The sequence below is a fragment of the Drosophila willistoni genome (genome assembly GCF_018902025.1).
Source record: "Drosophila willistoni isolate 14030-0811.24 chromosome 2L unlocalized genomic scaffold, UCI_dwil_1.1 Seg72.1, whole genome shotgun sequence".
Classification (NCBI taxonomy): domain Eukaryota; kingdom Metazoa; phylum Arthropoda; class Insecta; order Diptera; family Drosophilidae; genus Drosophila; species Drosophila willistoni.
Genome location: NW_025814049.1, coordinates 1,949,950 through 1,963,989, shown reverse-complemented (window position 1 = coordinate 1,963,989; position 14,040 = coordinate 1,949,950). Strand labels below are relative to the sequence as shown.

The 14,040-nt window shown below is 40.1% G+C and overlaps 1 protein-coding gene across 2 annotated transcripts; it reads right to left on the bottom strand.

The window, feature by feature from the left end:
• Window positions 1–857: 857 nt before the first annotated feature.
• Window positions 858–13,811, bottom strand: LOC6646292 (serine proteinase stubble). 2 transcript variants are annotated; one of them, XM_047010420.1, is made up of 9 exons: window positions 13,801–13,811; window positions 8,008–8,194; window positions 4,851–5,008; window positions 3,312–4,776; window positions 2,840–3,247; window positions 1,862–2,039; window positions 1,637–1,789; window positions 1,294–1,565; window positions 858–1,227 (listed from the first exon to the last, which is right to left on the bottom strand). In XM_047010420.1, exons 2-9 carry the CDS (start codon window positions 8,192–8,194, stop codon window positions 1,064–1,066), a joined length of 2,985 nt encoding a protein of 994 aa, XP_046866376.1. In that variant the 5' UTR covers window positions 13,801–13,811; the 3' UTR covers window positions 858–1,063. The 2 variants fall into 2 exon arrangements, with proteins under 2 accessions (XP_046866376.1, XP_002068833.3); XM_002068797.3 differs by lacking the exon at window positions 13,801–13,811 and adding an exon at window positions 12,220–12,399.
• Between the last annotated feature and the right edge of the window lie 229 nt (window positions 13,812–14,040).

The following is a 14,040-nucleotide window of genomic DNA, read 5'->3' as shown; positions in this document are numbered from 1 at the left end:
TATATTGTCCCTCTTTGTATCATGACATTTGGAGCAATTAGTTTACTTTCAATGGATGTAGATTTATGCCTAGCAGCTGCTTATAATAAGATCAAAATGTGGGTTTTTTATTTCTATTTGGCTGCAATTCAAAGACTTTGATGAGGAAATCCAACAAAATGACACAAAATTTTGCCAATTATTGATTACGACAACTTTAAAGCATAATCTAATGAAAACTAGTAAGAAGAAGAATAATAAACGTCTTTTAAACTAAAAAGACTTTGTTTTCATCCCAGGATTCATCCTCAAACACCCCTCTATAAAGTTATGCCATTTGAAGTCAATGTTTTTTGATTTGTTTTAAACATTTTAATTGGAATTATATGGTGCATCATCATTATCATCATCGAGATTATGATCAATATCAGCTGCAGCTGATTATTTAAATAAATAATTACAATACGTTTATTAAATTAAATTACAATAGCTTCTCTTCTACATACATACATGTGTACATATATGTGTATGGATAAATTTATTAATTGCGTGTATTATTATTTGATTTGATTTGCAAAAAAAGAAGCAACTAAGTGATTTATGATCTATGTTATGTAAGTAAGTACGTTTGCCCAACGGAACCGAACAGTCGAACAGCTAAACTAATGATATTATATTAGATAAATATATATGTATGTTATGCAATAATTTAGAAAATTATTTACAGCAAAATGAAAATAAATTAGGGTGTTCATATCGAGTGAGCTGCGTGCATTTCTGCTGCCATTAATATGTGGTTGTTGTTGCTTTTAGTGTGCTTGCTAATCACATTCACTAACTTAGGCATTACTAAAATTAAAATTTATGACAATGGAAGTTTTTTTTTTCTTTCTTTTATCAGCAGCTTTCGGGTGGTGGAGGTAAATATGTGTATGTGTATGTGTGTGATGGATCAACTGAAATCGTTTCTCGGATTATGATTTATCATATGATCATAACCAAAGCACGAGTTCTAGTTGAAGAATGACGGGATTTTTGGGGGAGAATTGTGGGAAGACGTGCTAGGCATTCACTAAATTATAGACTAAAACTGTAGAATTTGATTGATCCAGTCTCGAAACTCGGAAATGCGCGTATAGACGCCCGGTTGATTGGCCTCCGCACAGCCAATGCCCCAAGAGATAACGCCACCGAGTTGGAAACGTTTATCCGCTTCACGTTGCAAGACCATTGGTCCACCGGAATCGCCTGTTAAAAAGAAAAACGAGTATATATAAATGAGGTATATTGTGATTTCAAAGGGTCCACACTCACCTTCGCATGAATCGTAGCCACCCTTTTTCCACCCGGCACAGATGAATATGTGGGGAATGTGCTCAATGTAGCCGGCAGTGCGATACATGGATTCGCATATGGTATTATTGATAACTGGCACAGCGACCTCTTGCAAAACACTGGGCAATGGGCCATCCTCATATAGCCGACCCCAGCCAGTAACAAAGGCGGTCTGGCCAATGAAATTCTCATCGTTTTCGGGCACACAAACCGGTATGATGTTCGGCTGGAAGACCACAGGCTCATAGAATCTAAAAGAGGAGGAGGAAGAGATCAAATTAGCGATTCCTCTTGGCACGTACATTCCATTAGCTTATCTAACCTGAGTAAAGCCAAATCGTATTCGAATGTCCGTGGATCGAACTGAGGATGGGAGGCAACTATTTGCACACGTCTCTCCTGATAAGCGTAAGGTTCTTCCTCCTCGGCCAAATCGTATTCACCCAAACGCAAAAGCAGATCAGAGGGAGGTACACTACAAGGGAAGAGACAGAAACAGAAACGAATAAGATGCAGGTCCAATGCATGATGATTTCGTTTCACTCACTTGTCCACACAATGAGCCGCTGTTATGGCCCAATTCTCATTGAGCAGGGCAGCGCCACATTTGTGCAAATATGTCGAGGTACGCCATTGACGCAACGATATTTGCCATGGCCAGCGACCAAAGGCGGCATTAGCTCCACCAACTATGCGTGGCTCTGGGAACATGCGACGACCACAAACTGCAAGAACGCCAAAAAAAAAAAAGAAAATTAACCAAAAAAGAAGTAATATGATATATAAGATTGAGCTGAGAGGGAGGTAAAAGAAGTGAGAGAGATCACAATTAAAATAATGGGCCAAGCAAAAAGGCTTTTAAACATTTTAATCACTCTTCGACTTGGTCTTGTAGTCGTCCGAGTCACTCACTCAGGCGAATAAAGCAAAGTGAACACACAGACAGACAGACAGACAGATACTCAAAATGTAAAATGCTTCATGGCCCAAAGGCCTTGACTTTGGCCACAGTCAACGGCCTAGTTTATGATCCACGACGACGACGACGACGACGAGCCATGGCGAGATGCTTTTCGCGTTCGTTCGCATTGGCCTTTTTTTCTCTCTTTTCTTTTTTCGTGCATCAAGATCGTTCGGTCATCTCCAGGATGACCCCGTCCTGTGTGTGTGTGTTTGTGTGTGTACCAAACCTCACAAGTCATTATAGTAAATTATTGCTGTAAAAATTGTGGCCAAGCTTAGAGGGCCAGATCAGAACAGAAGAGAACCAACCGAAAGCCATTTATGAGACTTCTTCTTCTTCTTCTTCTTTTGTTTTTCTGCTAGTCCTCTTCATAGTTTTTATACGCTCAAGGCCAATGTTTAGCCTTCAAATTGAATTTAATGGCCAGGCAAGCAGCATCTTTGTCTTATGGACCAAAGTCCCTGGATCCTGGCTTTTGGTGTCTCTTGTCTCTTGATTTTGGTCTTGGGTATATTAATAGAAAACAAGTTTTCTTCTTTTCTTTCTGATGTTGCTACTCACCTTCCTTGTAATCGACGCCCTCCAATGCATTTGTTGGGGCCAATGTGGTGCTGCCCGTTGCATCAATCGTTGTGTTCAGCTCCTCACCACTGTAATCCGTTGTGGTGGTGCCCATTTGCTCAGCTGAAGATGAAGATGATGTAGAGGAGGCTAATTCAACGCTGCTGCTGCTGTTAGAGATCTCATTTACTAGCGGTGCATCTGTGGTTATTGTTGTTGTTCTTGTGGTAGTGGTAGTGCTGGGTGTTGTGGTGCTGGTGCTTGTCGTCGTTGGTGGCTTAGTGGTTCTGTGTGGCTTACTCGTAGTGCTAGATCCTGTGCCGGGTTTCGATTGACTGGTGCTAACACTTGTGGCCACTGAGATAACCACCTTATCGGTGGCACTTGGTGGTGCTGATGGTGTTGGTGCTGTTTGAAAAAAAGAGAATCTCAGCAAAAGTCTCTTAAACTAATACTAGATCATTGTACGTACCCACTGTGGTGCTGGTGGTTTTGTTGACTGCAATCCAATTGGTTGGTGGTGCTGCGGGTTGCCAATCATTCGTTATGGTGGCATTTGTCATGGGTTCCGCTTCTACATCTGTCCAGGTGATTAGGCCAGGCTTTGCGGTGGTTGTTGTTAGTAATTGTGGTGCAATGGTGGTTGTTGGTCTTCTTGTTGTTGTTGTTGTTGTTGTGGTCGGTGGTTTTGTTGTATGACGACGTGTTGGCTTTGCAGTGGTTGTTGTTGCAGCTGTGGTTGTTGTAGATTTCCTTGTAGTTGTTGTTGCTGGAGTGGTGGTTGTTGTTGTTGTGCTTGTTGTTCTTGTAGTGGTGGTGCTGCTGGGAGTAGCTTTTTTTGTTGCCTCAGTTGTAATTGTTGTTGGCTTAGCGGTTGTTGTTGTTGTCGTTGGCATAACCTTGGTTGTTTCTTTGCTGGCAGTGGTGGTTGTTGTTGGCGTTGTTGGTGTAGGCTCTGCCAGAAGTGCTGGCACTTTAACAACTTCTCCCGTCGGCTGTGGCCTAGGTCTGGGCGCATGTGTGGTGCTGGTTGTGGCACGTTCGGGCACATTGTTGACTTCATCTCTAAGTGGTGGCGGTGGTGGTGCTGTGGTGGTGCTACTGCTTTCTACAGGCCTCCTGGTTCCCGAAGTTGTGGGTGTGGCACTATCCGAAGTGCCTGTGGTTGTTGTGCTCGGTTTCTTGGCCGGTGCCGGTCGCCTGCTACTCTGGGTTTTGTGTGGTTTTGCTGTGCTGCTGGTGCTGGTGGTGCGCAACGGTGGTGTTGGACGTGCAGTTGTTGTTGTTGTGGTAGTGGTAGTTGTGCCTCTGGTGGTTGTTGTTGACGTTGTTCTTCTACTACTTTGTGTGGGTTTTGTGTGATGCCGCTTATTGGTTGTAGTAGTTGCCTCCACCAAATGTTGGGTGGCTTCGGTGGGTTGTGGCGTAGTTGTCTCTACAATTTGAAATGTTACAAATTTACTTGGCGCCGTGGTGGTTTCGATACGTTGCTCCAGCACAGCCTGGCTGGTGGTTAACACCGGCCTATTGCTGGTCGTGCTGTGGGTGGGTCGACGACGTGGTGGTTTCACTGTGGTGCTACTGCTTGTTAATGTCGCTTTCGTCGATAACGGCCCCAGATTTGGCTTTACAGTGGTGCGTACCACAAAATGCGAATTCTTGTGAGTGGTGTGAGATGCTGCGGGCCTTCTTGTGGTGGGATGTGTGGTACGTATGGGTTTCACTGTACTCAAATATGATTGCGTGACATTTTTCAGTAGCTCGCTAGCTGTCTGAGGACTATATTTTGCGGTGGTGCTGCTGCTGCCACTACCCTCGGTGGTTAGCTTAAAGAGGGCGCTTGTTGGCAATGTGGTTGACTCGTGAGCAAAATGTGAAATGGTATTCTGATCGATGCTATTATCACTGATTTCTGGAGCAAACAAAGAGGCTTCGTCCTGCAAAAGAAAAAAAAACCAAATTGGTTTTTCAAGTGGTTCATTTTCCCCTTTCAGTGGTGCTGAAAACTTACCTTCAAGGCACAGCAAGAGCCAAAATAGAAACGATCAATGCAAGTGCCCAAATGTGTGCCATTCTGTTTAATGCAATCAATGGCAAACATACAGACACCAGATCTGCCCGATTTGCGTACTATGCATGGTAAATGACGTATATTTCGACCAGATTGAACTGAAAGAAAGAAACGAGAAAAGAAAGAGCGAAAGAGAGAGGAGATAAGTATGTTATTTATATATTCTTTCTTCTATTTCTCACACCATTTCCGCTCTTGTATGCGTTGATGGTGGGGCGATTAACGCCTTCAATTTTGTACGCCAATTTGTGTTGACTCTAGTTTACCGTTAGCCTCACACAGTTAACATAAGTGAAAATAAAGTGGCTAGAAGCAACAACAGAGGCCTCAAGTCTTAGCTGAAGGGCATATACAATCGACTGCTACTCGATGAGGCAACACACACTCACACACACACACATACACAAAATAGACAGTAGCCAGTGTCTAATTATTATTATTTACTTATGATTTGTTTTTGTGTTTCTTCTTTACGTTTTCGTTTCTTCTGTGTCTTCTTCGTGCTTGCCTCATTTTCAAAGAATCGTTCATCATCATCATCATCATCTCCAGCTGGTGGGGTATTTTGTAATCGAGCTCTCGAGCTTTGAACTTATGTAATTACATAAAAAACAAAAAAAAAAAAACCAAACTAAACCTCAACATGAGCTTGAACAGGAAAAGGATGGCTCCTTGTCGCTGGCTTCGTCCGTCTGTGCCCTGTTTTAGCATGCTGCTGCCTCCTGCTGTCTTCTGCTTCTTTAACCATCTTACTCATTTGCTCATTTGTTTTGGCCATAAATAAACTCAACACATAATTCAGTTAACCGGTGGCAGTTCAGGCAACAGGAGGCAAACAGACAGCGAGCAGTATTTAGCTTCTTGTTAAGCTCTTAAAAATACTCACGACACATAAATTACTTTTGCCTTTTGCCTGGCGAATTTTCTTATACTTATTTCAATGCTAAATCAAAATGAAATCGGTGAGAAATATGTCATCCAGCAAATACTCTTTCGCTTGCCTTGGCAATCAAAAGATGAAACTGTTTAGTCACTTCAAAATTTAAGTGTCAAGACTTAAAGCTGAACCTGTTTAGCTACGATAAGAAGCTTCTTCAGAAATTCTCTAAATTTTCTTATTCTTTTAAGATTTTTCATTGTTTATATTTAGCTTTTTGTTTATTTTTTGTTATACCTCTAGAGTGATACTCTTTCAGAGTTGGAGGAAGCATTGCAAACCTTTTTTTTTAACCCTTTACCGCCCCCTCTCCATGGCCCATGTTTTGCGTTTATTGAACCTTAACTGTATAATTTTTTGTTCGTCTTTTTCTTCTTCTTCTACTCTCATACACATTTCTTATGCAATTAACACGAAAATATTCTGTCATGACTTAAGTAGAGTTAAGTCAATCAATAAGCAGCAGCAGCAGCCGCCGCAGAAAACAAATGACTCAAGACACGAACTTGCAGGCAATGAGAACTTAAAAAGTCACAAAAGTAAAAAAAAATAAAAAGTTACGAATTTAAGCCAAAACGTTGTCACGTTTTCAATAGACCAACAAAACTCTGTCGGCGTCTACGTCGTGGTCTCGGCCACAGTTAACGCTACGGACGGACGCGAGCGCGCGCCAAACCGGCAGCTTTTTCTCTTTTTTTTGGTTTCTGTGTTTGCATTTCGATTTTGTGTGATGTGTGTGTGTGTTGTGTTTTTTATTTTTTGGGTCAACCACTTGGCAGCAGTTTTAGACCCCAATCCAGAAAGAGAGCGAGCGAGCGAGAGAGATAGAGAGAGGGAGACAGACAGATGAAGAGAAAGAGAGACCCAGACCCGCATTGCAATGTAGGAAATTCGTTTTTGGCATGCTGATAAAACCAAATATATATATATATATAGCTATATATGCATATATATGTATATAGTTTTTTTTTTTTTTTGTAGAAAAGTGGGTCGGGCTAACTTTATTTGGGTGTGTGTGTGTATGATTGAGATTAGAATTGACCGAAAATGCTGGGAATGAGTTCAGTTTTTTAGTCTTTATTTGTTTATTTCCCTTTCACTTGCCTTCAATTTACTTTCCGCTTTCTGCAGCCACTTGCCTCTGCCTCTGCCCATTTTGAGATTTTTTATTCAAAAGTTTTTGTTGCTTTCGGTCCAGTCATAAAAATGAAATGCTGGAGAGTCTGCGCTCACTGGCACACGCTTTCTTGGACTCCAACTTTGATACGTCGCGTCGTTCGGACACGGAGTTGGCTTTGGCCTGGCTTGGCTTGGCTTGGTGGTTGCTCATTTTATGGCAACATTCTTCTGCCTGGCTGATGGTTGACCTCAATTGCCTTTGTTTTGCTTTGCCTGACGTTTGTTGCCGGCTTTGGCTCTCTGTATGAAAGTTTTCTTATTTGTATTTTTTTTTTTTTTTTTCGTCTTTTGCTTGTTGAGGTATATTTTTTTCTAAAGGCTACTCTTTGTCTTAGACAAATTGGCAGCTGCTGGCCAACTCTCGATTCGATGTCCAGTCAGTCAGTAGAGGAAGTGCTAATAGCATATAAATTTCGTGTCTTTTAATGGCTATGACCCAATTAAAGAAACGCCCCAGCCTCGCCTCGCTCACCGGTCAAGAAACTATTCATTAATTTTGATTACTTTCATTAGAAATGACCAGGCAAAAGAACAAGTTTGTGGCTTAAGTCTTTTGATTCTGTGTAAAAAAAAAATAGTTTTTTTTTTGCCACTAAATTTATATTTTTTTTATGTGTTAATGCGATTTACAAGAGCAGGAAGTATTTAATGTATTTTGAAATCAAAGAAATGAGAGATATATCCAGAACGATAAACTATTATATAAGATGCCAAATGTTACCCATAGAAAATGGGTCTAAAGAGAGACAAATTCTGTCAACAATTCTATTGACAATTGGTTATGGTTTATATTTCCCCCTCATATATACGTATGTGTGTGTGTGTGTGTGTAACCCTTGACTCGTAGAGAAGAGAAAAGAAATGAAATTTTTAATAGTCAGTACGTGAGAGAAAGTGTTTGGTAGCCCCCAAAGAGGTTCTAAGAATGAGGTGCAAACGCGCATGAAAGATAAAAAAAAACTGTTTAAATTATTTACTTACACTGTGCTAAGCTGGGATTATCCACAAATACGGGACTGGCGTCTATCGTATATATGGTTGCCAGTAATGTGGAGATCAGTAGGAGCAGGAATTGATGTGGCATCTTCTTAATTGTTGCTCCACTTTTTTGGGGCACTCTTAATAATATTAATGATGTGGTGCGGTTGTTTGTGGTATTTGCTGCCATCTGTAAAATAAATGAGTCAGTTATAATTTTTTAGGTGAGGCAAGGCAAGTGCGTAGAATCCATCCATTCAACTGTGTGATGACTCAAGTCAGAGAAAGTCTTTAGCCACCTTCGAGTGAAGTGGAGTGACTTGCATATGCAAAAAAAAAAAAAAATAAAAAAAAAACCTTCAAGCAATTTGCTGATGGAACCAGCACAGGGCGTATGAGAGACATTTTGTTGTTGTTGTTGTTGTTTTGTGTTTATTTGTTTTTCAATGGAAAGCAAAAGTTTTGCTTTGGTTAGAAAGCGACCCGAAAAACTGACCAAACTGGCCACACCAAATGGAGATTGTATAATCTTAGGCTAAGTTTATATAACTGTTTTCAAATGCATTCTCAACCGATGTCACCCATGTGAGCGAGTGTGTGTGTGTGTAAGTGTCTGTCTATGTGGGGAAGGGTTCAACATACGACTAATTGTGAACGAAAAAGAAGCAGAAGAAAGTTTTACAGATATGATGACATAAACTGAAAACTGAACTCGAACTGTAACAGCGGAAATCAAAGAAAGCCAAACGAATGAGTTGTCACAAACTTAACTGGATCTTCCAATCTAATGATGTTCAATCGAAGAGTGAAAGAGAAATAGAGACAGAGAGAGGATGTAGAAAGAGTTGGAGAGAACATTCATTGATCCAAACTCATCTTCTTCATTGTTGCGTAATACGGTCATTGACACCAACTGTTTGTGGCTCTAGCCACTTCTTTGTCTAGCTTAAACATATTTTACCGCAAAAAAAAATGAAGAAGAAAAAAAGACACCAACTCGTGGTGGAGTCGTTTAGAACGTTAAGAAAAGTAGGAGAAAAAATTATGAAGGGAAATGTCTCTCTTCATTATCAGGTGCGGACTTTAGAACTTTGCTTCCTAAAGACTAAAGTAGAATATCCAACTACCCTTTTTTTCCCCCAAATTTTAGATATTTTTTCATCAACATATGACAAATGTTTCAACTAATTTACTTTTCATACTTTATTTACAAATTTCTTTATTGCAAAGTGCAAAACGTGATTTGAAAATCTTAATTTTTTAGAATTTTGTGATTTATTTTTTTTTATTCTAAAATTATTTTCTATGCGTTCTTTAATATATTGCACGAAGGTTCGTCCGAATCTATAAGAATAATTGCATTTCTTCATTAATAGGTATACAGTCGAATCCGGTTATAACGACGCTCAAGGGACCGAAGATTTTCGTAGTTATATCCGGAAGACGTACTAATCGGGAGCCCTTTATAGGTTTGTATTGGGAATCACTCATCGAATTTAAGTCGCTACGCCTGTACTATATTTTCTTGTAAGTTCTAGTTCTATTTCTCGTCGAAGTTTAATTCAAGTAAATGAATTTTAAGTCAAATTTTTCATTGCAGTTGCTGAGGAAATATCATCTATTTCTTGAGGAAAAGTATAATCAACAAGGCAAGCAAAGAAATCAACCGTTGGTTGATAAAAGATACAAAGAAGATTTATGGCTTTGCTTACACTTAACAATTTTCCTTTGATTAATTAGCATACTGATAAGATTTCAGATACAATTGCTAGGTTCAGGGGGGATGCCCCTTTGTTCGATCCGCCACTGAACTATACATAAATTTGGGAAATATAAACTAACTCAGTTTATAGTATGTCTTGTCTTGTCTCGATCGGTAATTAAGCGTAAAGCGAACAAAAAAATCCCAAGCCAAAACGGAAGCTATCAAATATTTCCGCTGATTGCTTTAATTGAGTGTTAGAAAACTAATTGCAGGTCTTATTCCCCTCCATAAATAAAATCTCTCTAGATTTATCATAGAGTGAGTGAACGAGAGAGATACATATATGGACTTAGAATTGTTTGTGTATTTGGGTCACGTTCTATAGATATTTTTGTGTATTTGTGTGCAAATTAACATGATTTCGTTTGCCGTTGAGAGAAACGAGTCCAGAATTGGGTCAAGTCATGATTTGCATGAGATTTCGATCTTTGTGTGTATGTTTTCAAGGCAATTAAGTAATTTCATTTTGCCACAATTTCAAAAAAAAAAAAAAACAAAAACTGTCATTCGACATTCGTTTCGTACGTCATTAAAAGTGAAATTACAAAAAAACACACAAAATATCTGCATGGTATATAAAGTTATTGTTATTAAAAAGACATTTTGTGTGTGTTTGCTTGCTTGCCTTAAATAAAAGCGAAAGCCAACAATCCCAAAATAAAGTATATTTATTTAAAAGAAAAGTGAAATTACTCAACAACAACAACCACGAATACAAATATGAAATTGTAATACAAAATTAGCCAAATGAAGAGCGAACAAAAGAATTATGCCATTTGCGGGTAGTCGTCGAAAAGGCAAAAAAAAAAAAACCAACCGAAAAGAAAAGAAAATCAAACAAGAAGTGCGTCGCGGTAGCTGCTGGTCTCTAGCTGGCTTTCATTTCTGCTCTACCAAAAACGGTTTGGAGAAATTTTATGCGTAGTTGTTGTAGCTGCTGCTTGGCTACGGCTTGTGATGCGGGTAGCTACCCGTTGGCCCAAGTTAAGTTACTTAATTAGTAACAAAACAAAAGACTTAAGAAACGAACTTGATGAACATTTCACTCAAAGGGTCAAGTTAATTGTTTGTTGTTGCAATTGCTGTTGATGTCTCTTGGCAAGTCTTCTCAATTGCTCGAGCAAATCGCTTGCAAATTATAATAATTATCAACAAGCCAACTACTTGCTTCGGTTCTGCTGTGGCCTGCAACCGCATTCTGATCAGAACTGAAACCTGTCTTAAAGCAGAGCAAAAGAAAAAAAAAAAACAAGCCAAGAGCAAACATGAATTGCAAATGCAAATAATGCATCTGCATCTCTCTGCATCATCATCCCATCACCAATCCCCAGCATCACTCCACTTCGCCACAGAGGAGGGATTGGTGTTGGCGGTTGCCTTTTAGACCAAAGACTGGCAAGGAGCCCAAGTAGAACTTGCAGCAAAGACTCGACTTTTTGTTGACCACGTTTCAAATGCATTTAAAGTATAAAAATCATCTCTCTAAAATCATTTTCAAAAACGTTTTAGTAGCTTAATTAGAAAATTAAGGATAGAATTCGTGTGTTTAATGTGTTTTTATCTAATATACCCCATTTTGCTACCCTTTAAGTAGATAGCGAAAGAGTAATTCAAAGAGTGTGTGAGAGAGAGAGAGGGAGAGAGAAAGAGAGCAATGGTAGGAGGAGGGGGAGACCAGTTCTGTGGCACCCAAAAGCGAAAAATCTTTTATGCCAGGCCAAACGAAGAAGGTGCAACAGCAGCCCAAGAAGAACACGGCTAAGAAGAAGAAGAACTTTAGCTCTTGTCTTCCGAGTTGGCTGCCTGCCACAGCAGCAGCAGCAGCAGCAGCAACAACAGCAGCAGCAATTGAAACACTTGTGCTAAGCTGCTGCCTGTTGCCTCCTGCTTGTTTTTGTTGTTGTTTGTTGTTTTTGTTTTTTTACAGGAATTTCAATAAATTTGCAGCAGCCAAGAGGCAGCAGGCAGCTTTTGCTTTGGACTCGTTTGACTTTGGCTTGAACTTGTTGCTCTTGTTTAGTCACCGCCGTTGCCACCGCCACCGCCACCGCCTGCCTGCACCCGTCGATGATGATGCAGTTAGTTGCAGTTATAAGCTGCTTCTATTGTGGCAAGGCCTCTTGCCTTATGCCTCTTGCCCGATGTTGTTTGTATTGGCGCTTAATTAACTTGTAGGCAGTAGAAGTACGAACCAGACGTAATAAGGGGGTAAAAAACAACTTTAAAACTTTTACAATCAGTTTTCAACTATTCTAGAGACATTTCTTTTTTTGAGTTTTTAATTTCTTTCGACTGTATTATTATGATTATTTTCTTAGTTGGTTTTGGTTTTTTCTTTTTTTGTTTTTATGAGTTTCTTCACTTTTGGCTTTTTGTTTGACACTTGGTTAGAATATTTTTCACATTTCTTTTTGTTTTTTTTCTTTTTTTGTTTTTGTCAGCTGCGCTACCTTTTGTTTGAAGAAGCTAAAGCACTGTTAGCTGAGGATGAGAATATTTCTCTTTTATTTTTCTTCTTTTTCGTTTGGCACTTTGAACTTGGTTGGTTGGGCCAAGCCAATTTTAGTAAATGGAAAGATTTGCGGCATGCAAAGACACGCACTGACACTCACACACACACACACACACACACAGACAGACAGGCAGACACACAAACACGAGTAACGCAACGAAAAAGAAAGGAAGAAGCAGCTCAAACGGCGGACAGCAAACAGTGTGAAGACCGCGACGAGTTGCTTACATCTGAACAGAGACAACAACTGAGCAGCCCCCAAAGACCCCACCGCGAAAGAAGCCAACGACAGCAGCAGCGGGCAAGCAGCAAATGTCGTCGCAGTTGACTGAGATTTTGCTGCCGCTAAAGGAGAAGAAGAAGCAGCAGAAGCAGGCGAAGAAGAACGAAACACAAATACACAAACACACACACACACACACACACATTCACACGGTGAGATATAGGAAGCCGACGACGCATGCGTGCGCGTTCGCGTTGACGTTGACGTTGCTAGTTAGAGCTTGGCTTTAGCTTCGGCTTCGCATAACGGTTTCCATTAAGGCTAGCAAGAAGAAGAATAACAACAACAACAACAACACATGCCTAGGCTTATTCAAATGAACTTCTTCTGCAACTGCTCTCTCCCTGTCTCTCTCTCTTTCTCTCTCTCTAGGTCTGTGCGTGTGTGTGTTGAGAGAGCTCTCTCTTTTCTCTCTCTCTCTTCCTACAAGCACAGCTGATTGGCGGCAAATGTTAGTGGGGCGGGCGGTGGCGGCATAGAGGGTGGCTTAGAGGGGGGGGCAAACCGACCGCTTTCACATTAAAATAGCATGAACCATCAGCACTAAACAAAGAAATGGTCATGTGAGTGGCTCTTGTATACCCTTTAAGCCATCTTAAGAGTTCCCATAGGGACAACTTAAATTAGCCCTTGATTTTGATAAGGATTTAAGCCGAGATTTAACCCGTTTGGGATAGTAGATAGTAAGATAGTAAGCTCACGAGCTAATACTAAAGTTCTAAGTGAAAAAGGGTAACTTGAAGTCGACTTTGTTTGCCACTTTGAACATTTTCTTTAATATTTTTGTCTTGTTTCTTTTTTGTGGTGCAAATGAGTTGCCATTCTTTGCTTATACTCCATGGTGTGTGTGTGTGTGTGTGTGTTGTCTTTGTACTACAATTTATGCTCGTCGTCAGGTTAAGAAAGTTAAATTAAAGTCTCTGCCTGATAAGACAAATTTTTGGGGGAGCTTAGATCACTTTAACATAGCCAAACAGAAAAATCATTAAACTATCATTAAATATTATTTATGAACCAACACACACACACACTGACACACAGACACCCGCAGACAGAGTGATAGACAGATGGACAGGCAGATATATAATGATATATATCTCTTAAGACGCGTCGACGAGATCTCTTCTCATATCATTGATGACAATGATGATGATGATGAAGATTATGATGACGCGTGTCTTTCCTTCGTTAATTTTATTTTTTCTTGTATATATGTATATTTTGAACTTGAGAGACCTTGACACTGGCGCTGCTCCACAACAACTGACGGGATCGAAAAAAAACCAAATTCACACAGGTTGTGGTGGCCAGTTACCACCGCTCAATAACAACTTCTTGGTCAAAAGCAACAAGATATCACACACATACGGAGGAGGCCAAAGTAAAAAGTGGATGCTAAATGTGGATAGTAAGAGCATAAACAGAGAACACTCACTCATACACAGTCACTCTCACACTCTCTCTGTTTCTCTCTCT

Excerpts from the sequence above, each read along its gene's own strand:
- LOC6646292 (XM_047010420.1), bottom strand. The coding sequence starts at position 8,194 with ATGGCAGCAAATACCACAAACAACCGCACCACATCATTAATATTATTA. Across the intron at positions 3,248-3,311 it reads AACCACCAGCACCACAGTGG|CACCAACACCATCAGCACCA; the intron begins GTACGTACAATG and ends TTTTTCAAACAG. Across the intron at positions 1,566-1,636 it reads TACGATTTGGCTTTACTCAG|ATTCTATGAGCCTGTGGTCT; the intron begins GTTAGATAAGCT and ends CTCCTCTTTTAG.